Here is a 21,488-nt window from a genome sequence, read left to right on the forward strand (position 1 = left end):
GGCGACAGCCAAATAAAAGAGACACTCTTCTTGGTTTTAGACTTCCAGAATCCCAAAAGAGCTGCAAAATACAATAGAACTACCATTTGAAGGTGCTAATATGTTCTCCCAGAAGACTGATGATGTGATATGCATGTTAAAAGATTCTCTGTGACTCTTCATTCCCTGGGTATCTACACCCTGGTAACAAAGATCTCCACTCCCACAGCTAGTGAATATAAGGAATCAAATTTTGTTTTTTAAATGAGATTTGCCTGTTTTAGTTTAGGGAATGAGCACCAGAAGAGAGCCCAAAATCCACCAGCTGTAACAACAAAAAATCATTGTTTCTTCCATGGATAAACAGACATAGTCTATTTGTGGCAGTTATTGGGTCTGATTCTGTTTTCATGGTAACTTGGAAGAACACTATCAACCCTACCCCAGAGAGAAATTCTCCTATCCTAGACATAGCAGAATTTCCTGTGTTTATGTGTATAGCCCACTAAAGGGAAGATAAACATCAAAATTGACATGGAAGAAGTCATCTTAGCAGAGTGATTCCTATACCCAGAAATCTGACTTATCATAAATCACTTTGGTCAGCTGGTGATTGATCTCTTTGCATCTGGAAACTGTAAATAAAGTGTTCTGAGGCCTCTTTGCATCCGGAACTGGGATGTGAGTTGGTGAATGACATCTCACAAAATTGACAAGGTCTCTACTACGTATCTTCCCACCTTTTCCACTGCTCCCCAGGATAACACAAAAGATAGGAATGGAAAAGCAGCAATGATACTGTTTGTGTTTCTGGCTGTAGGGTTCATGACTCTGTCTTGATTGACCTAGTATTGGGTATTCAGTTGCCTGTATCTCATAGAGGAAGGCTGCTGCTGTTGGACCAGTACTCATCCGAGACCACAAACAGGTTTCAAATGACTTGGATGAAGTAGTTACTGCTTTACTGGACCCCAAAAGAGATAGAGCTTATTTGGGTGGCTGGTGCAAAGTTCATAGTTTAACTGCCATGAGGAGGGCTTTATTGCAGGTTTATAAGAGCATTGAAGCAAAAAGGCCAAGTCTCAGTAGTATAATGTTCTCACCATGTTCAATAAAAGGAAGTTTTTGCACAAATCCAAACATTAAATGCTTCCTTAGGGCATCAACCTTATTCCAACCCTGCAAAGTCAGAGTGTGACCTTGGAAGCTTATTCTTCCTGCAGCACTGCCAAGCGTGAATCCCTGCAGGAAGTGTCATTAAACTGCTTATCCATTAAAGTAGTTCACCCAAGGGCTACTATCTCCACTCAGATGAGTGTTTTATTTGATGGCGTTCTCTGAGACCAAATTTTGTCATTTTAATTCAAACAGGTAGTCCTCACAACTGTCATAGCATTCATTCCTCAAATAAATTCAAGAAATATTCCTTCTTTAGTTAAGCATCAAAGATTCATCCTTAGGAACACTGATAACTGCGAGGTGGAGTTGTGTCCTGTATTGAGATCTGATAGATGTTTTTTAATTCACCAAATTCTCTATATTGGTCATTCAATCTTAGCCAATGCCATTTGATTTCTTTTGTCAGATGTCTTAGCGCCTAGAGGAAGCTGGAGGATATATTTGTACATAAAATCTTTGTTTTGGATGCCCATATTTAAGGGGTGAATCCTGCTTTCCACTTTGTTATGAAAATCCCATTGCAGTGGATCTGTCTAGGTTAGCATGAAGGGTAGGAAAATTTATCCCTGCTTTCTTTTCTTTGAGTGATAGGGTGTCACAGATCCACAAAATCAGTGCTGTGTCCCAGCTTTGTAACAGTGTCTAGGAGTAACCCCTTCAGTGTGCCAGATCCTCCCCAGGGGTCTCACGTGGGTCTTTCCTCCAGGGTAATTTATGCGGCTTCATGGGCTTCTTAGACTGGACCTCTGGGCCTTCAGCACTCCTGCTTCACACTGAGCTCTGTTCAGTGAGTCCAACTGAGATAGACTCCTCATAGAGACACTTTATCAATTAATGCACCTCAGCAAGTATTTGCAGTGACACTCAAACAATAGGGTTTATTAGTCAAGTGAAACACAGCATAGGAAGTCCTTAGGTTAGCACAGAGAACTGAAGGTTAAAGCGTAGACCTTTCTGGTTAGCTCAGAGCCCAGCCAAGCTGTAGTGAACTGCATTGTTCCAGCTCTGTCTGCCTGTCTGACCTCCTTGGTCATATCCTAGGTGAGACCCCAACTCTTTCCAGCAACTCTGTCCCTGCACCTCTCACCTTCCAGTCCTTTTGTTCTTGAGCTGGAGAATGTTGCTTAGCTTCCCTGAGGGGAGGTGGGAAAATCTATCCCTCTGGTTCATTTGGTTCCTAGGTGTCCTGGTAATTGGATTTGCCATTGTCTTCTCAGATGCTCCATTGATATGGGAACTAAGACCCAGAGAGTTAGGTGACATTCATGCTTGCATCTCTTAGGGTTTGTCCGTACTTAAAACGCTATAAAGACATAGCTGCATTGTTGCAGCTGCACCATTGCAGCACTTCAGCGTGGACGCTACCTAAGCTGATGGAAGGGATTCACCCATTGGCACAGGCAGTCCATCTCCCCAAGAGGTGGTAGGTATGTTGATAAAGGAATTCTTCCATTGATGTAGCACTGTCTACATGGAGACTTAGGTCGGCTTAACTACTGGAGCTCTGCAAATCCACGGATATCCACTTTATATTTGTGGATATCCATAGACCATTTTTACGGTTCATGGATTGGGTGCAGATACAAATATTGTATGTGCACAGGGCTCTAAATATAGGATTTCAAAGGTGGGGAAGCAGCTGTCAGACTGACTTTGGAGAAGCAGCTGCCTCTGTCTTCAACTGACCTGATATGACAATGAAGTCAGGAGAGGTTTCCTAAATTGCCTGGCCGCTTAAACTGTGGCGATAGGAGCTTGGGGGATTTTGCTGCCTGTCTTGATCTATCCCCTCCCCTTTCTCTATATATGGGGGGAAAGGTAATATAGGATCTCGAAGGTGGGATGCCGCCTCATAGGCTATGAGCTACAGACAGTTGCTTCCCCACCTTTGTGATCCTATATACAGTAAACAAGCATGCACACAGATGCTCCACCTGAGAGTCACTGTGAGATAGCATGCTGCTGCAGGCACGGTGTAGATACACATGCAGATACAGATCAGATGGAGTGCAGATCACAGGTTGGATACAAGGTGATTCTTGCCAATGCGGATCCACGTTTTTGTATCTGCGCATGGCTCTGTTAACTATGCCACTCAGGGATATGGATTGATGTAGTGGAAACAGACCTAATGTTCTAGCCTTAGATGGCACTGAGAGCAAACAGTCCTTTTCCATTCACTGGGTAGCACTGCAGCATATAAGGGAAACTGAAGCACAGTCAAGATTCATAAAAATATTATAGAAAATTCCCACTTTGTCACACATGTTCCACAGATCCATCCCACCCTGGAGTCAGTTGGATCATCCAGAATAGAGATGAAAGTTGACATCCGAGGATTTGGTTTTGTCATTAGTGGAATTTACCATGCTCTGCAGTAGGAGAAATTATTGTTTTTCCTTGAAAAACAGAGTCGGTTATTTAGGGAAGTAGATTTGAATTATTGTAGCTGTGGATGTATCTCAGGTGAAGGGAATTTAAGGAGATGGGGCATTCCCTGCTGCCAGTGACTGACAGGGATGATTTTGCCCACAAGATGGAGCAGGCTGAAGTACCCATTATAACAGCTCTTTTTACCTTATTACTTGAAGAAAGGAAATTTTTAGCTAAGCATAGATTAACTTTTCTAATCTGGTCATCCATTGCAATTTGACACTGTTGAAAGATACATATTGTGTTGAGTATGTGGTAGGTGGCATCTTAACCTAGGCACAGTGTATGTAAGGTATAGTCTTTTTTACCACCTCTGATTGCCTTCGTAGTGTCGGAGTACAGTCAACTGTAAATTGACTAGTTCTTAAAAACGACAGCCAATCCAATGAAAATTAGCAAGGGGTCTCTTAAACTACAGAAGCCCATAAGTGACAAATGTTTTATATGATGATATGATATTAAAGCCACTAATGTGGACAGTTGCTTTCTTTGGAAGAACAGAAAATTCAGTTCTCAAATGATTCATTTATAGAATATAGCCCAACCTGTAGGTACAAATGGTCACTTCTGAAAAAAAATTGTAGACAGTCCTGAGCAATCCTCTTAATTGTTGTTCTTTTTTGAGTGCTTGCTCATATCCATTCCACATTAAGTGTGTGTGTGTGCACACCACATGCACCAGTGCTGGAGAACTTTTTCCCTCTCAGGTCCTTTTTACTGCCTGCGACTGTGCTGGAATGTCCTTGCCTCAGCAAGCAGCTCCTCACTGATTTTTCTCTCGTTCATATTGTATATAGTTCTGCAGTTAAAGTTTACCAGTTTTAGTGAATTTTAGTAGTTTTTGTGACTCCTAGCACTTTAAGGACTGTCCGTTTACTTGGGACAGCCATGGGATTGAGTCATGCCCCGCTCCCCAGGCTTCAAGCCTTGCAGAGCCTGCAAGAAGTAGATGGCTATGAGCGACCCTCACCAGAGTTGCCTCAAGTGTCTGGGTGAGGAGCATATAAAAGAAAAGTGCAGTATTTGTAGGAACTTCGAACTCCGCACTAAGGAGGACTGCGATATAAGATTTAGGGCCCTTCTCATGGAATCAGCACTTAGACAGATGTTTGACCCCAGTCACTCAGACTCAGCACCAAGCACAGCATTGTCGTTAAGAAGTGCGCGCCTGGCATCAGCGTCATCCAGGCACCATTCCTTGTCGCTGGCTTCAAAGAAGCAGCACAGGAAGACCCACAGTAATAGGGGATGTTCCCCACCCCAGTAGAGCAAGTTGGGAGTGAACAGTGAGGCGAGACCCGAGGCGGGCCGCTTGTGTTTTCAGCAGTTGGGAGAGGCAGTGGCCTCACCCTCTAGAGCTCCCAGCCCTCCCCGGGCTCCCCCACCCACACCAGGCAATGGAAGGGGGTCCTGGCACCTAGTAGTCCCGTCCACACCTGAGGCTTTCCAGGCAGCTGTGAACCTACTGTCTCTCCCGGTGCTGCCCACCTCTGGGAGGACAGACCCAGTCACTGAGACTCTGTATAGGGCCAGTCGGCCAGGGACAGATCAAGGGGAAAACCCTCAGTCAGGGTCCCTGTTGTGTCGCTGGTGCCGCCATACGGCTCCTCACCACAGCTCCCATCAATGCCTTGGCAATGGTTGCCAATGGCACCATGACCCTCATGGCGCAGTAGCAGGCGTAGCTCGGAGGGCAGCTCGTCAGCTCCACGGCACCACTCGGCAGAGCGTTGGCATGGGACATCGGGTTCCCGGCACCATTCCCCAATCTCGAGGTGGTCCTCAAGGGATCGGCAGTATAGGACCCCACGGCACCGGCCTTCTGGAGAGTTACAACCCCGTTAACTGGTACCTCGGCATGGCTCCCCGGCACCGGAGCATCACCGCCAGCACCATAAGAACCAGAAGCAAGGACAGCACTACCGTGGTCATACACTTTGGAATTGGAGCCGAAGGAAGGTCCTTCTCATGGGCATTCAGCTGTGACAACTAGGTTCCATCCCACCGTTCCACCAGATACCTGGCCGACCACGCAGTGGCCAGAACCGTGGCAATTTTGGAACCCAGGGGGGTTTCCCACTGCTCTTGCATCCCGGCATCAGTTGGTCTCCAGGGCATCAGAGCATTGCTCTGTCATAACAGTGCAACATCCCCCAGATTCTGATGTCTTATCCCAGACTGAGGGGACACCTAGGTCCTTGCTGGAAGAGGCACAAGAACTCCCTTGCAGATCACCTCCGCGATCTTTCTTCTCTCACCATGAATGGTTTCTGCACCCAGACGTGGCAAGGGCTATCTTCCAAAGGTGGAGAACTCCCTAAGTGGACCTCTTCGTGACCAGGTGGAACAAGAAGTGCCAGCTGTTTTGTTCCCTGAGGGCGCGAGACAGCAACTCCTTATCTGACGCCTTCCTTCTGCAAAGGTTGTGGGGGCTCTTGTACGCTTTCCCCCCAATTCCTCTTATAGATCGAGTCTGATAAAGATAAAAAGGGACAAGGCGCACATCATAGTGATCACTCTAGCATGGTCACGTCTACACTGTTTCGGCATGCTCATGAGCCTGTTGGTGATCTCTCCCTGGACGCTCTCGCCCGAACCTGAGCTCCCTGCACCTGATAATGTGGATGCTGCGTGATTAAACTGGGAGGAATGGTCTTGCTCCGCCCAGCTCCAGAGGGTCCTGCTGGAAAGCAGGAAATCTTCTGCTAGGGTCACCTACCTGGCAAAATGGAGGCAGTTCTCCACCTGGGTGTAGAAACGTGAGCTCTCCCCTTCTTGGGCCCATTGCAGCTGTCCTGGACTACATGACCTGAAACAGCAAGGTCTGGCTTTGTCGTGCATAAAGGTGCACTTGGCATCGATCTAGGCTTTCCATGAAAGGGTTCAAGGCAGCCTGATCTTCTCCCGCGAGATGACAACTAGATTCTTAAAGGGCCTAGAAAAAGCTCTTCTCGCATGTTAGAGACCCGGTCCCCTCTGTGGGACCTTAACTTGGTCCTCTCCAAACTTACGGGGCCACCCTTCAAAACCAGGGCCTCCTGCTCCTCCTTCAATTGTCCTAGAAGGTTGCGTTTCTGGTGGTGATTACATCAACAAGATGAGTCTCAAAGACCAAGGCTCTGATCTCTGAGCCTCCTTACAGTTTTTTTTTGTATGAATAAGATCCAGTTGAGGTCCCATCCTGCATTCCTGCCGAAAGTCGTTTCACAGTTCCATGTCAACCAAGACATTTTTCTTCCAGTATTCTTTCCTAAGCCCCATGGCTCCCAGGAGGAGCAGCTCCTGCACACCGTTGACATAAGGTGAACATTGGCCTTCTATCTGGAAAGGACAAAACCCTTCAGGAAGTCAACTCAGCTCTTTGTGGCGGTGGCCGATTGTATGAAAGGCCAGCCAGTGTTGTCTCAGACGATCTCATCTTGGATCACCTTCTGCGTACGCATTAATAATAATGTAGTATTAACATTATATCAATACTACAAATTACAGAGACACATGTTTCAATTGTGTTACGCACACACAGGCTAAGGTTGCGCCCCGAGCTTCTCTGACAGCGCATTCAATGAGAGCCCAGGCCTCCTCAGCAGCGTTCTTGGCTCAGGTGCCAATTGAGGCTATCTGTAAGGCCTCAACCTGGTCCTCCATACACATCTTCGCATCTCATTATGCGATTGTACAACAGACACAGGGCAACGTAAGTTTTGGCAGAGCAATCTTACAATTAGTACATCCATGAACTCCTGGCCCGCCTCCAAAGGCAACTGCTAGCTAATCAACTAGGGTGGAATGGACATGAGCAAGCACTAGAAGAAGAAAAAAGGGTTACTAACCTTCTGTAACTGTCGTTCTTCGAGATGTGTTGCTCACATCCATTCCACAACCCACCCTCCTTCCACACTGATGGTGTTCCGGCAAGAAGGAACTGGGGGGCGGAGGGCCTGGCGGCGCCCTATATACCAGCGCATTTGAGCGCTACTATAGAGGGCTCCGGAGCCGGCCCCTATGGATACCACTGAAGGGAAAAGTTTTCCAGCCCCAGTGCATGTAGCGCGCACATATACCTAGTGTGAAATGGACATGAGCAACAGGTCTTGAACAACAGTTACAGAAGATTAGTAACAGTTTTTTTCTTAAAGTATCATATATTGAGGTGTTGATAGTTTAGAACAGGAATGCCATCAACACTTACTAGCCAGCAGACCATATGAAAGATGAGTTGGGGACCCAATCATTGAGCTCAAAGGGCAATTCTCTGCTGATAATACACCTCTAGCTGTTTGGAACATGGCTGAACCTACTTAGGGTATTCTCCCATAGTACCAGGAGGCAGACAATCTCTGCCTGGTAGGATTTCAGTTTTTCCTTTGGCTGATGGAAGGAGAGGAGGGATTTTTTTCTTCCTCTTTGTTCCCAACACATGAATGTTGGGCAGGGGACTCCAGTGACCTGATTGCCTCTCTAATGAGGGAAGGGTTGTCTTTGCTGGTGCACCCTCTTCTTCAACCTCTCTTTCTAGGTCATCCTCCCTGTGCATAATTTCAGTCCTTCTGTTGCTGTTGATAGTTGTGCCATGCAATAATAGAGGTAGCCTAACGTAATTATCAGTTTCTCTGCTGCCCGAGTACCAACAGTGAAACAGGCCAGATTTCAGATTCACTTTGCTGTTTAGCAAAGCAGAGGCACTAGACCTCAGATACACATATTCTATCTGCAGGAGTACAAAATTTTGCATATCTTTTGTGTATTGAAAAATCTTAATGTATTCACAGGGTGAGCTGAGATAAGGGTACCCAAACTGAGTTTCCTGCCTGATCTTCATGTAATTTAAATCTGAAACACAATACCATAACCATTTTGAATTTATTTATCATATGGCTGCTGTTTGGTAACTACATGAATATAATTAGCAAATGCTGAATAAATTCATATGATGTAATGGTGAATGTCTGTATTAGCTCAGATGACCTAATCAGAATTGGGTCCAGTGTATTGAGTGCTGTACTCTCGCACTGAGGATACCTCTCTGTGGGAGGGAACTCCAGTTATTAGGAAAAGACAGGTAATAATAATGGGGGACTCAATCATTAGAAACATTGATAGTTGGGTTTGTGATGACTGGAAGAACCGCATGCCTGCCGGGTGCAAAGGTTGCAGATCTCTCGAGACATCTAGACAGACTTATGTGTAGTGCTGGGGAGGAGCCGGTGTTCGTGGTACATGTAGGTATCAATGACACAGAGAAGGATAGGAGAGAGGTCCTGGAGGCCTAATTTAGGCTTCTAGGTAAGAGATTGAAGTCCAGGACCTGCATGGTAGCATTCTCTGAAATGCTTCCAGTTCCATGCACAGGGTCAGTTAGACGGGCAGAACTGCAAGGTGTCAATGCATAGATTAGATGAGTGCCTTGTATTTAATGAGAATATTGATATAATAGGCATGGAAACTTGGTGGAATGAGGCTAATCAGTGGGACACATTAATACCAGGGTATAAAATATATCAAAAAGACAGAATAGATCGTACTGATGCAGGAGTGGCACTATATGTGAAAGAAACCATAGAATCAAATGAAATAAAAATCTTAAATAAACCAAACTGTGTCAAAGAATCTCTATGGATAGTAATTCTATGCTTAAATAATAAGAATATAGCAGTAGGGATATGCTACCTGACCAGAATGGTGATAGTGACTGTGAAATGCTTAGGGAGATTAGAAAGGCTATAAAAAATAAAAAACTCAATAGGGGGATTTCAACTATCCCTATACTGACTGGGTATGTATCACCTCAGGACGGGATGCAGAGAGAAAGTTTCTTCACTCCTTAAATGACTGTTTCTTGGAGCAGCTAGTCCTGGAACCTACAAGAGGAGAGGCAATATTTGATTTAGTTCTAAGTGGAGCAGAGGATCTGGTCCAAGAGGTGAACATAGCTGAACTGTTTGGTCACCAAAGCAGCCCACCATGGTAGCATTTAATTTCAGAAAAGGGAGCTATGCATAAATGAGGAAGTTAAACAGAAATGAGAAGGTACAATGCCAAAAGTGAAATCCCTATTAGCTACATGGAAACTTTTTAAAGACACCATAATACAGACTCAATTTAAATTCATACTCCAAATTAAAAAAACATAGTAAGAAAAAAGTGTCACCGGGGTTAAACAACAAAGTAAAATAAGCAGTTAGCAGCAAGAAGTCATTCTTTAAAAAATGGAAGTTAAATCCTGTTGAGGAAAATAGAAATGTGCATAAACTCTGGCATGTGAAGTGTAAAAATATAATTAAGAAAGCCAAAAAAGAATTTGAAGAATAGCTAACCAAAGACTCAAAAAGTAACAGCAAAAATCAGAAGCAGGAAGGCTCCTAAACAACTAATGAGGCTGCTTGGAGGATCGAGATGCTAAAGGACCACTCAAGGAAGATAAGGCTATTGTGAAGAAACTAAATAAATTCTTTGCATTGGTCTTCACAGTTGAGGATGTGAGGTTGATTCCCAAACCTGAGCCGTTCTTTTTAGGTGATAAATCTGAGTAACTGTCCCAGATTGAAGTGTCCTTAGAGGTGGTTTTGGAACAAATTGATAAATTAAACAGTAATAAGTCACCAGAACCAGATGGTACCCATCCAAGAGTTCTGAACGAACTCAAGTGTGAAATTGCAGTACTAACTGTGGTATGTAACCTATCATTTAAATCAGCTTCTGTACCAGATCACTGGAGGATAGCTAATGTGACACCAATTTTTAAAAAAGGCTCCAGAGATGATCCCAGCAATTACAGGCTGGTAAGCCTAACTTCAGTACCAGGCAAATTGGTTGAAACTATAGTAAAGAACAGAATTATCAGATGCATAGATGAACACGCTTTTGAGAAGAGTCAGCATGGATTTTGTAAAGGGAACTCATGCCTCACCAATCTACTAGAACTCTTTGAGGAGGGTTAATAAGCATGTGGACAAGTGTGATCCAGTGGATATAGTGTACTTAGATTCAGAAAGCTTTCGACAAAGTCCCTCACCGAAGGCTCTTAAGCAAAGTAAACTGTCAAGGGATAAGAGGGAAGGTCCTCTCCTGGATCAGTAACTGGTTAAAAGATAGAAGATAAAGGGTAGGATTAAATGGTCAGTTTTTCAGACTGGAAAGAGATAAATAGTGGTGTTCCTCAGGGGTCTGTCCTGGGACCAGTAGTGTTCAATATATTCATAAATGATCTGGAAAAAGGGGTAAACACTGAGGTGGCCAAATTTGCATATGATGCAAGTTATGTCCAAAGCAGACTGTGAAGAGTTCCAGAGGGATCTCACAAAACTGAGTGACTGGGCAAAAAAAGGGCAGATGAAATTCCATGTTGATAAATGCAAAGTAATGCACATTGGAAAACATAATCCCAATCATACCTATAAAATGATGGGATCTAAATTAGTTGTTACCACTTAGAGATCTTGGAGTCATTGTGGATAGTTCTCTGAAAACATCTACTCAATATGCAGCGGCAGTGTAAAAAAAACAAAACAAAACTGAATATTGGAAATCATTAGGAAAGGGATCGATAATAAGACAGAAAATATCTTATTGCCTCAGTATAAATCCATGGTATGCCCACATCTTGAATACTGCGTGCAGACCTGGTCGCCCCATCTCAAAAAAGATACATTGGAATTAGAAGAGGTACAGAAAAGGGGAACTAAAATGATTCGGGTTATGGAAAAGCTTTCGTGTGAGGAGAGATTAACAGGACTGGGACTCTTCAGCTTGGAAAAGAGACGACTAAGGGGGAATATGATAGAGGTCTATAAAATCATGACTGGTGTGGAGAAAGTAAATAAGGAAGTTTTATTTACTCCCCCTCATAATACACAATTTCTTTTGGTGACCCCTAGTTTAATAGGCAGCAGGTTTAAAATGAACAAAAGGAAGTATTTCTTCACACAATGCATAGTCAACCTGTGGAACTCCTTGACAGAGGATGTAGTGAAGGCCAAGACTATAATGGAGTTGGAGCATGCTGAGTGTGTACCAAATCTTCTTAGATTTTAGTAGCTAAAAATCTCCAAATCTCTTCTTAGCATGTGCAAATGGAGATTTTTCAAAGGCTTGTAATTTGGGCAGGTTTTCCCAGGAATAGCAAAAAAAGCAGATCTGACCCCCCCCCCCCAACAAATTTCAGGACTTGGCTGCGAAGTATGCTGACTCTAGAGCTTCTGAAAGAAATCGTCCAAAGAATTTTTTAACATGGGTAAACTTATTTCTGCCTACCCTCTTTCTCAGAAAAGGCTGAACTGCTTTGGCAGAAACTTTCCAAAAAATTCAGGTAGGCACCCCACATGGACAATTTCAGCTCAAATGCTTAAAGTTGGCAAAGTTTTATAAGCAACTGAAAACAGTCTTATAATGGGAAGTGTAGGGCAACCTTAATAATGGTGCTACCAGCCCTCCCTGTAATACATACTCCACTGCTTGCACCCCTCATGAAATGAACTGAATTCACAGAAGAACTCTGGGAAGACCATTCAGTATGGGAAGACAAATGTGGCTCTCTCACATTTTTGCTCTGTTTCACATATCTTAGGTATTATGGTAACTTAAATGTTTTAAAACAAAATTCTGAAGTATAGGTAATGTATACAACCAAGGACAAATCTCAGAATTACAGAGTGTCTTAACTCTGATGGAGCCCTTTCCAAATCTGTTTTACGTTCTGTGGAGATAGTATGGTGTATCTGCCATTCAAACTGGTATGAGTTTGTAGTGTTTCAGGGAGAGCTGTCTTTTGTGTTGAAAGCTCCTCATTTGTTTTTTATATTCTTATGCAGGTGTTTGCCTTTGATTACTGCTTCTGGTCCATGGATGAATCAAACACCACAAAATATGCAGGTAAATCATTGATTTTCATCATGTCTGGTAGTGTATGAATGCTTTGAAAATGGGTAATTTTCTGTTTCTTTGGCTGGTCCCCTGACTTTTTTCTTACTAAAATTGACTTCTGGCCTTAAACTGGACTAGGCCCACCTGAATGGAGTCTCCTCAGCTCACAAAGAATACAGGATTTATGGGGTCCACTATAATGTTGGGAAAGGAGGCTTTTTTTTTTTTTTTTTTTAAACCTATGAGGCTTAATGTTTTCTTCCTTTGTCACTCCCTCTAGCCTCCTTTTGAGGAATGTTCCTTTTATTTAAGGTGAAATTCCAATTCTCTAGCAGAAATTACTTCTGGGTCCTAATGCTAGTCGTGAGACCATGTGTTTTCAATGCCCCACAGCAAGACTGAGGCAGATCCCACTGACTGCTTCAGAGAGAGAAACCTCATCTCTTCATCAGATTATTTCATCGTCACTGAAGACAGGTCAAATTTCCAACTCGTACCCTCCTCCAGAAGCTTGATATTCTATGTCGGACTGTCAGACAAGGGACTACTGCCTCTTCTCATATTGCTATTTATTTTTATTACCTTAAAAAAAGGAACTGTTTTGATTGAATAGACATTATTTGTATCTTCAGAAGACAGTGGCGTTGGGGATGGTTTAATGACATGAACTAGCTTTAGATACCATCTCTTACAGAATGTGCTTCTTATTTTTGCTAACTATAGTTGTTATATCCTAAATCCCAGAAGTTATATTCAGTTCAGTGGATTCTACTGTCATTTATCTGTCTAATCTAGATGAGGCCTTTTTATGCAGAAAACTCCTCAGCGTGAAGTTCATGTGAGCTGCTGATTTATTATTTGTATTGTAGTAGCACATAGGACTCCAGTCATGGACTAAGGTCCCCATTGTGCTAGTCACTATACCAATGTACTTCTTGTCCAACACAAAAGATTGAACTAAGAGCTAAAAGCATGAGTTTCTACAGCTTGAGCTAAAGAGCCAGACTTTCTGGGAGCTGTAGCAGACTCGCATCCTCTGTGGATTGGGCACAGAGGGCGACACATAATGCACACTGAGCAGTGGGTTATGCAAACACATAAGACCGTCCCTGCCCCAAAGAGTTTACAATCTAATTTATAAGTGTTGTAGCAGCGCACATCAGTCATTGGTTGAAGTACCAACTATTTACACAGTTGAAAGACAAGTGAATCTAAAGCTTCATGTATCTAAATCCATAACCCTGGGATGTTTAAGTAAAGTTTGGACCCCCAAGTTCAGTAGAATCTTTAACATTAAATTTTGTTTATGTAAAAGAAACGTAATCTCAGAGAGATTTAAAGAAAATAGTCTACTCTTGCCCTTATTGAAGTCAATGGGAGTTTGTTTATCGTCTGCCTCCATTTTACATACTTAACTACTGTAGTGGGGTCGTATCAGAGCAATTTAATGTATCTTCACACACACCCTTGTGAGATAGGAAAGTACATTTATCCCAGTTTTTACAGTTGGGGAACTGAAAGCACAGAGAGGCTTGACCAAGGTCATTCTGTGGCAGAGCAGAAAATTGAAACTCTGGTCGCTCAGGCTACCTCTCTTACCACTGGACCATCCTTCCTCTCTGTGCAAAACCAAATTGTTGCCTAGGCTACTTGATGTTACATTACAGTGAAGAGAACTATTAATCCGCGTATTATTTGAGTAACATTGATTAGTTTCCCAAAATAATGTATTTTCAAATGAAGCACGTCTGAGTTCTGAAGCTTGACATTGACAGAAGCAGACAGATATTAAAAACTACATTTTCAGTCTCACAATAAAAAATGGAGCCTATGTCATTTTAGGAAATGTAGAATTATAAAATTCTTAATGTTACACAGAATTAAACAAACAATGGCTAATTGGCTGGGGAAGAGTCAGCTACTTAAAGTTTTTAATTTATATACATATCCACAAGTATCCTGTGCTAATTTCCTTGATTCTGGTTCGTTTAAACTGCTGATCTATCTTTATAATAAATCCTATAACAAGAAATATTTATGTGGGTGAAGGTGGAGGAAGTGTGTTTCTTGAGCAAAAGGGCCCAATCCTGTTTCTGTTGCGGGTCAGTGGCAAAACTCAGACTTTAGTGGTAGCAAGATTGAGCCGTCAAATAGGAGGATGGGGCCTCAGTCTAATATTGTGTATACTAGTTTCAGACTGGTGTAACTCCATTGCCATCAACTGAGTTACTGCTCTGTTACACTGGTAGTACAGCAAATGGGAATTAGAATCAGGCTATTGGTAGAACAGTAAAATACAGTTTACTCATGATGTGAGGCTGCGGGAGGAGATAGTGTAATGGCAGGTTACGGTATCTCTCATTGATTTTACAATATTGAATCCTACTTCTTTACATCCCTCTCCACCTGCTCTGTTTCCTGTTTACCATGCATACCTTTCTCCTTCATTTCCTCTACACTCTTCCCTCTGTCCTTCCTGCACAATCGATCTACATCTTTCCTTTCCTTTCCTTCTCATCCCTTCACTCCCCACTTTTTGCTGTTGTAATGTACTACTTTCTTTTTTCCTCCCACTGTTATTTTACCCCATGTTATCTCGATCTCCAATTAGTTATCATAGGTTGTTACTTTAGTTTAAACTACATAAAATAAAGAATATTTATATAACCATTAATATGCCTGGCTGCCCAACCTGTGCAACCACAGTATTTGTTTGTTGTTGCCCTTCCCCCTTTGGCATGTCAAAAAGGGAGGAAAGAGGATCCAGGGAACTACAGACCGGTCAGCCTCACCTCAATCCCTGGAAAAATCATGGAGCAGGTCCTTAAGGAATCCATTTTAAGGCACTTGGAAGAGAGGAAGGTGATCAGGAACAGTCAACACGGATTCACCAAGGGAAAGTCATGCCTGACCAACCTGATTGCTTTCTATGATGAGGTGACTGGCTCTGTGGATGTAGGGAAGGCGGTGGATGTGATATACCTTGACTTTAGCAAAGCTTTTCATACTGTCTCTCACAGTATTCTTATCAGCAAGTTAAAGTAGTATGGGTTGGATGAATGGACTATAAAATGGATAGAGAACTGGCTAGAGCATAGGGCTCAATGAGTAGTGATCAATGGCTCCATGTCTAGCTGGCAACCGGTCACAAGTGGAATGCCCCAGGGGTTGGTCCTGGGGCCAGTTTTGTTCAACATCTTCATTAATGATCTAGAGGATGGGGTAGATTGCACCCTCAGCAAGTTTGCGGATGACACTAAGCTGGGGGGAGTAGTTGATACTCTGGAAGGTAGGGATAGGATACAGAAGGACCTAAACAAACTGGAGGATTGGGCCAAAAGAAATCTAATGAGGTTCAACAAAGAAAAGTGCAGAGTCCTCCATTTAGGAAGGAAGAATCCCATGCACAGCTATAGACTGGGGACCGACGAGCTAGGCAGCAGCTCTGCAGAAAAGGACCTGGGGGTAACAGTGGATAAAAAGCTGGATATGAGTCAGCAGTGTGCCCTGGTTGTCAGGAAGGCTAATAGCATATTGGGCTGCATTAGGAGGAGCATTGCCAGCAGGTCACGGGAAGTGATTATTCCCCTCTATTCGGCATTGGTGAGGCCGCATTTAAAATACTGTGTCCAGTTTTGTGTCCCCCACTACAAAAAGGATGTGGACAAGTTGGAGAGAGTCCAGCGGAGGGCAACAAAAATGATTAGGGGGCTGGAGCACAAGACTTATGAGGAGAAGCTGAGGGAACTGGGCTTGTTTAGTCTGCAAAAGAGAAGAGTGAGGGGGGATTTGATAGCGGCCTTTAACCACCTGAAAGGGGGTTCCAGGGAGGATAGGGCTAGACTGTTCTCAGTGGTGGCAGATGACAGAACAAGGAGCAACGGTCTCAAGTTGCAGGGCGGGAGGTCTAGGTTGGACATTAGGAAAAAGTTTTTCACTAGGAGGGTGGTGAAGCACTGGAATGGGTTACCTAGAGAGGTGGTGGAATCTCCATCCTTAGAGGTTTTTAAGCTGGGGCTTGACAAAACCCTGGCTGGGATGATATAGCTGAGGTTAGTCCTACTTTGAGCAGGGGGTTGGACTAGATGACCTCCTGAGGTCCCTTCCAATTCTAATATTCTGTGATTCTATGATCTCATCTAAATTTATTTGCAATTTAAATGTAAATTATAAACTCTATGGCACAGGATTTGTGTCTTTTTGTTCGGTGGCTAAGGGCTGTTTGTGGCACCTAGCATGCTTTAGGTGCCATATTAAGATCTAAATAGCAGAGCTGGTTGAAAAACAGAACATTTTCAGCAAAATGTTTTTGTTTACATTTTGAACTTTTTGAAAATGATATTCAGACCCAGATAATGGGATATCTTTGCTTTCCGTTTGCCTGGCTGAGAATGGTTAAGGGCAAAGTAATTAATGCTTAATTTGGATGAAGGGCAAGTAGTGCTAGTGGGTTAAGGGGAAAGCATCTTGAATACAGATAGAAGAGTTTGACACAGTTCCTATGAACATCAGTGGGAGTTTTCCCATTGATTTGGCTCCAAGAGTAAATCCATGGGTGGAGACGCATTCTCTGTCCTGAAAAGCTTACACTTTATAGACAGAGGCCAGACAAGTCATGACACGGCATTTTGGCAAAGGGAGGGCGTTGAGAGGTTCGCAGTAATGAGAACAAAGTGAGGAGTTTTTGCAATTGTGTGAACTGCAGTAGCATTTCAGAAATCTGGAAACAAATGAGTTTTGAGCAAAGGAGAGAGAGAGAGTTTCTTTACTTGTCTGTTATACTTCCTCTCCTGCAATTAATGTTACGTGCAGCCTAACTGTTTCCAGGCTGCCTGAGGCTGCATCTGTGAAACAAAGGGGGTAGGATGGAGAAAGGTGGCCTAAATCAGGGGTTCTCAACCTTTCTTTCTGAGGCCTCCCCAACATGCTATAAAAACTCCAGAACCCAGTGGGGGGGGTGGGACTTGGGGCTCTGGGTGGTGGTGGGGCCCCATACATAGGTGTAGTTTGACTTCTATTAGGGATAGTGGACAGAGCCCAACAAGGCTCGGGCGCTGGGGCCCAGGGAGGAGGCACCATTTCTACCCTCTGACTCACCTCAGCAGGCCATCCAGCCTGTCAGGATTGGGATGGGAGGGCACAATCAAAAACTATAACTCAAAGTGGAGGGAGCTCATCTCAAAAAGTTTGAAACCTGCTCAGGATGCAGGCAGGAAGTAACTAGGGGCTGTGTGCCAGGAGGGCTCCCCCTGCAGTCGCTGCTTCCCAAGGGCTGTCCCCTCCTCCCCTTTGCAGTTGCTGCTCCCTGAGGGCACTGCCGGCCCCAGAACTGGGTCTCCCTGCCCTGATGGCTCTTATTGGCTGAGTAAGCAGTCAGAGGGGGTGGGAGCTGAGGAACAGCATCCTGGGCACCAGGAGCAGGAGACGGAAAACAACTCTGCGGCTGCCTGCTCCATGGTACCAACTAGAGCAGCAGCCACCCTGCACTACCTGACTTCGGCTTCTGCTTCCGGCCTCCAACCTGGCCAGAGGGTGGGGATTTTTGTGGGGTCCTCAGGAGAGAAGGACTTGTGGGAGCGGGAGGGGACATGTGGAGCTACCCCCAGGACTTCTCTGCTCTGGTAAGGCGCTGCAGTTTGGACCTCCCAGCTCTGCCCATCAGCTTGGGGCTTCTGCCCTATGTCTCCACTCCCAACTTTAGCCCCACGGGAGCACTGGGGCTCTGGGATTCAGCCCTGTGGCTCCTGGCTTTAGCCCCAGAGGGGCATTGGGGCTCAGGGTTTCAGCCCCACAGCTCCCGGCTTCAGTCCTGCAGGGGGCATTGGGGATCGTGGCTTCAGCTCTGTGGGGGCACCAGGTTTCAGCTCTGCAGCTCCAGGCTTTAGCCCCGTGGGGACCCTCCTCTGATTGAGAACCTCTGGCCTAGATTATTCAGTATCCCTTTCTGGGAGTAGGGGGAATTATTTTTATTGGGGCTTAGTGTACTGTTACAACCTAGTTGTTGTTCTAGAACCAGATGAGACAAATTTTACTTTAGTACGTGCTAAATTGGTCAAAGGAAGGAGCCTAGGTTTCATCCCTACCAATTTGGCACATGTTAAAGTCAACACTGTCTCATTAGAGTGCAATAATTAGAACATGTTCTAACACCACACCTTTAAGTTTCAGTCAAGGCAAACTCTAAGGGTATGTCTAAAAAAGAATCAATAGCGTCTAGTTTAAAAACTTGTTATATTAACATGTTTTAAAAACCTAATATAGACAAATAGTATTTTGACAGGTTGAGGTGAACCAAATACAATTTGCCCTGTCTACACTTGGTTTTTAAAATGTATTAGCTAGCAGATTTTTAACAAAGTAACACACCTTTTAGTTTGGTCTAGAAATAACCTAAGGGAGTCCTTAGCCATGGTCTCATTAGCCTTGCAATTTGCCCAGATCTGCTCAGTTTATTATGCGTAATATACTATTCACATTTATAGAAAAGTTCACTCTAATAATGCTCATAATGTTCTGATCTGTGGAGTTATTTCCTGCCAAGGAATCTCATAAGAGTCTCATGTTTGACTGCAAAAGTACAGCTCATTGTTGCAACAATAAACAATATTCATTCATGACACTCACGCCTGATTTGTGAAAGCTTCAAACTATATGATGTATTCCACAAAATAAAGCATCTCTCTGGATCAGGGATTAAACAGTAAATAAACTTTAACTGACCTGAAATTTCATAAGGTGTATATCTGGTTCCCAACCTTTTTTGAGTGAAAGCCCCTCTGGTTAACACTAGGTAAAACACATGCACCCCTTCACCCCCCAAACAGCCTGCTCACCAGCCATAAACATACACAACCCCTATAAACACATAAATGATGATAATAACACTGCAATACATAAATAATAAATTACTCTTACCTGAGTAAGAAGCTAAGCCTTCCCTGGTGCAGCCGCCACTACCTCTTCCCGTCCCTCATGGACTGAGGGTAATGGAGGCGGGCTCTGGCTCCAGACCTCCACTGTCATCTTTGTGTGGTGGCTGAGCCTTCACCCTCATCCATTACCAACCAGAGAGAGATTGTGTAGAATCAATGATGCTCAGACCTCAGTGGTTCAGGAGCCAAATTAGCAATCAACATTACCCAAAAGAGCCATAGTAGTGTGAATTCATTGTTTCATTTACTATTTTTATATATATAAAATAATATATACATTATTCTCTCAGCAAAATGACTGACCAAGTATTCTACAATTGGTTAATAACATAGTAAGAGCATCCTGATTGGTTAATAACTTAAATTGGTTAATAATTAAATCACACAGTTGTTTTAATATCATGTACTGCATGAGCTGCAGGAGACACATTAAAGAGCCACTTCTGGCTCCTGAGCCTCAATCTGAGTATCACGGGCATAGATGTAAAACTCGATCTTGCAATGAGATTTACATAGTTAGATTTTGCTCACACAGAGGACAGAATGTGACATTCCCCAGGGTATAATCTGGACTGGTGAAGAGCGGTCTCCCCTCAGTTCTCCAGCCTGGGATGCCTTTTACATTGCTTTACTGGTGAACAGCCGTTCCTGGCCAATTAACACACAGCCTCTAGCCCCAGCATGCAACTTGCTCCCAGCTGCACAGTATTGAGTGCTACTAGTTAGCCACTCATGAATTACACTGCAGAAGAACACCAGCAGATTCCTAGTCCCAGACTTCCTCTCAGAAATGTGTGTCTTGTACTACTCAGTACCCTCCTGAATTACAAAAACTCATAGAAAGTCTGTCATTTCATCAAAGGTATATGATATGCACCAGCCTTATTTCCCGAATGGAGTTTCCCCACACACTTTAATCCAAACACACTGGTAAAGATAAAACAACAAGATAAATGTATTAACTGCAGAAAGATAGATTTTAAGTGATTACAAGTAATAGTGCATAAAAGTCAGGATTGGTTGCAGAAGAAGTAAGAGTAAAATGCAAGCTAATATCTAATTTAACAAGCTAAGTGAACTTAAAAGCAAAGAGGTTTTGTCTCACCATATGTTTATAGCAATCTGTACTGCCTGAAAAGCCAATTTTGGTTTAAATTCTCTCAGGCTTGGTCTTCATCCAGAAGCAAATTTTTTGTGTGGGAAGTTTAATAAAAATGCAGTTTGAATTTATCAAATGTGATCCCCTCCACACCCCCCTGCCCCAACTGAGAGCTTTTCATATGCAGCTTTTCACTTGGGTAACCTAGAGCTTTGTTTTAAATGTCAAGATATAGTGCTGTTACCATGTTTAAGAAGTTTGGCTTTGAAATAACTAAGCTATGTATATAGATCAGGATGCAAATGTTCACGAGCATGGTATCTGAAAATTTACATATCTTTGTGATCATTCTAAGAGAAGTGTGTTGGTATCCTTTAATTTTCATACAGTAAGTTAATGTATCTATTTAAGAGATTGAAAAGTTCACTGAAAGGCTTCAGATAGGATTAATGCTGATGGAGGAAACATTTCTTCTTTATCTCTGTTTCTATTATTATTTATCAAGGAATGTCAGGCTTGATGTTGTACAGAACATAGAGGAAAATCTGATCCTTTTCGAGGAGCAGATGCAAAGATTCTTGCTTTAGTTTCCTACTAGAAATGGATTCTTGACAGATTAAGAATAATCACTCATTTGATCTCGTATTTTCCACTGTCAGGATTGGGTTTTGCCAGAATATATTAGCAGGTTTTATGTTTAGTTTTCACCTTTTATATGTTGTTTTAGTTCTGTATTTCATGGTAAGATGAGCAAAGTTTGTTGCTGGACAACAGTAGTGAATTGTCGGCAGTATGCTAAATAATGTCTTGAAGCTGTGATGATTTATTTGTGATGGCAATGCTCTAGTCAAGACTGAAAGGAAGCTTTCATAATACCTATCTTAAAAGAAAGATTTGTTTAAAAATGTACGCTCAATTTTGTTTTTTAAAGATTCATTTTTGTTTTTATGCAGAAATTGGGCTAGGAATACAATTTTAAGGTGCTTCATTACCAAAAGATTAGCAAG

The 21,488-nt window shown here is 43.1% G+C and overlaps 1 protein-coding gene across 5 annotated transcripts in view; it reads left to right on the forward strand.

Moving 5' to 3' along the window:
• Positions 1–21,488, forward strand: part of KIF13A (kinesin family member 13A) — a 193,908-nt gene that overhangs the window by 90,548 nt on the left and 81,872 nt on the right. For all 5 annotated transcript variants that reach the window (XM_067537607.1, XM_067537604.1, XM_067537608.1 and 2 more), the window contains exon 4: positions 12,399–12,459. In XM_067537607.1, the coding sequence (XP_067393708.1) occupies positions 12,399–12,459 (61 nt within the window). The remainder of the gene's footprint in view (positions 1–12,398; positions 12,460–21,488) is intronic.

The sequence above is a fragment of the Emydura macquarii genome, unplaced genomic scaffold (assembly GCF_026122565.2).
Source record: "Emydura macquarii macquarii isolate MOO-44397 ecotype Brisbane River unplaced genomic scaffold, CSIRO-AGI_Emac_v2 contig_431, whole genome shotgun sequence".
Taxonomy (NCBI): Eukaryota; Metazoa; Chordata; order Testudines; family Chelidae; genus Emydura; species Emydura macquarii.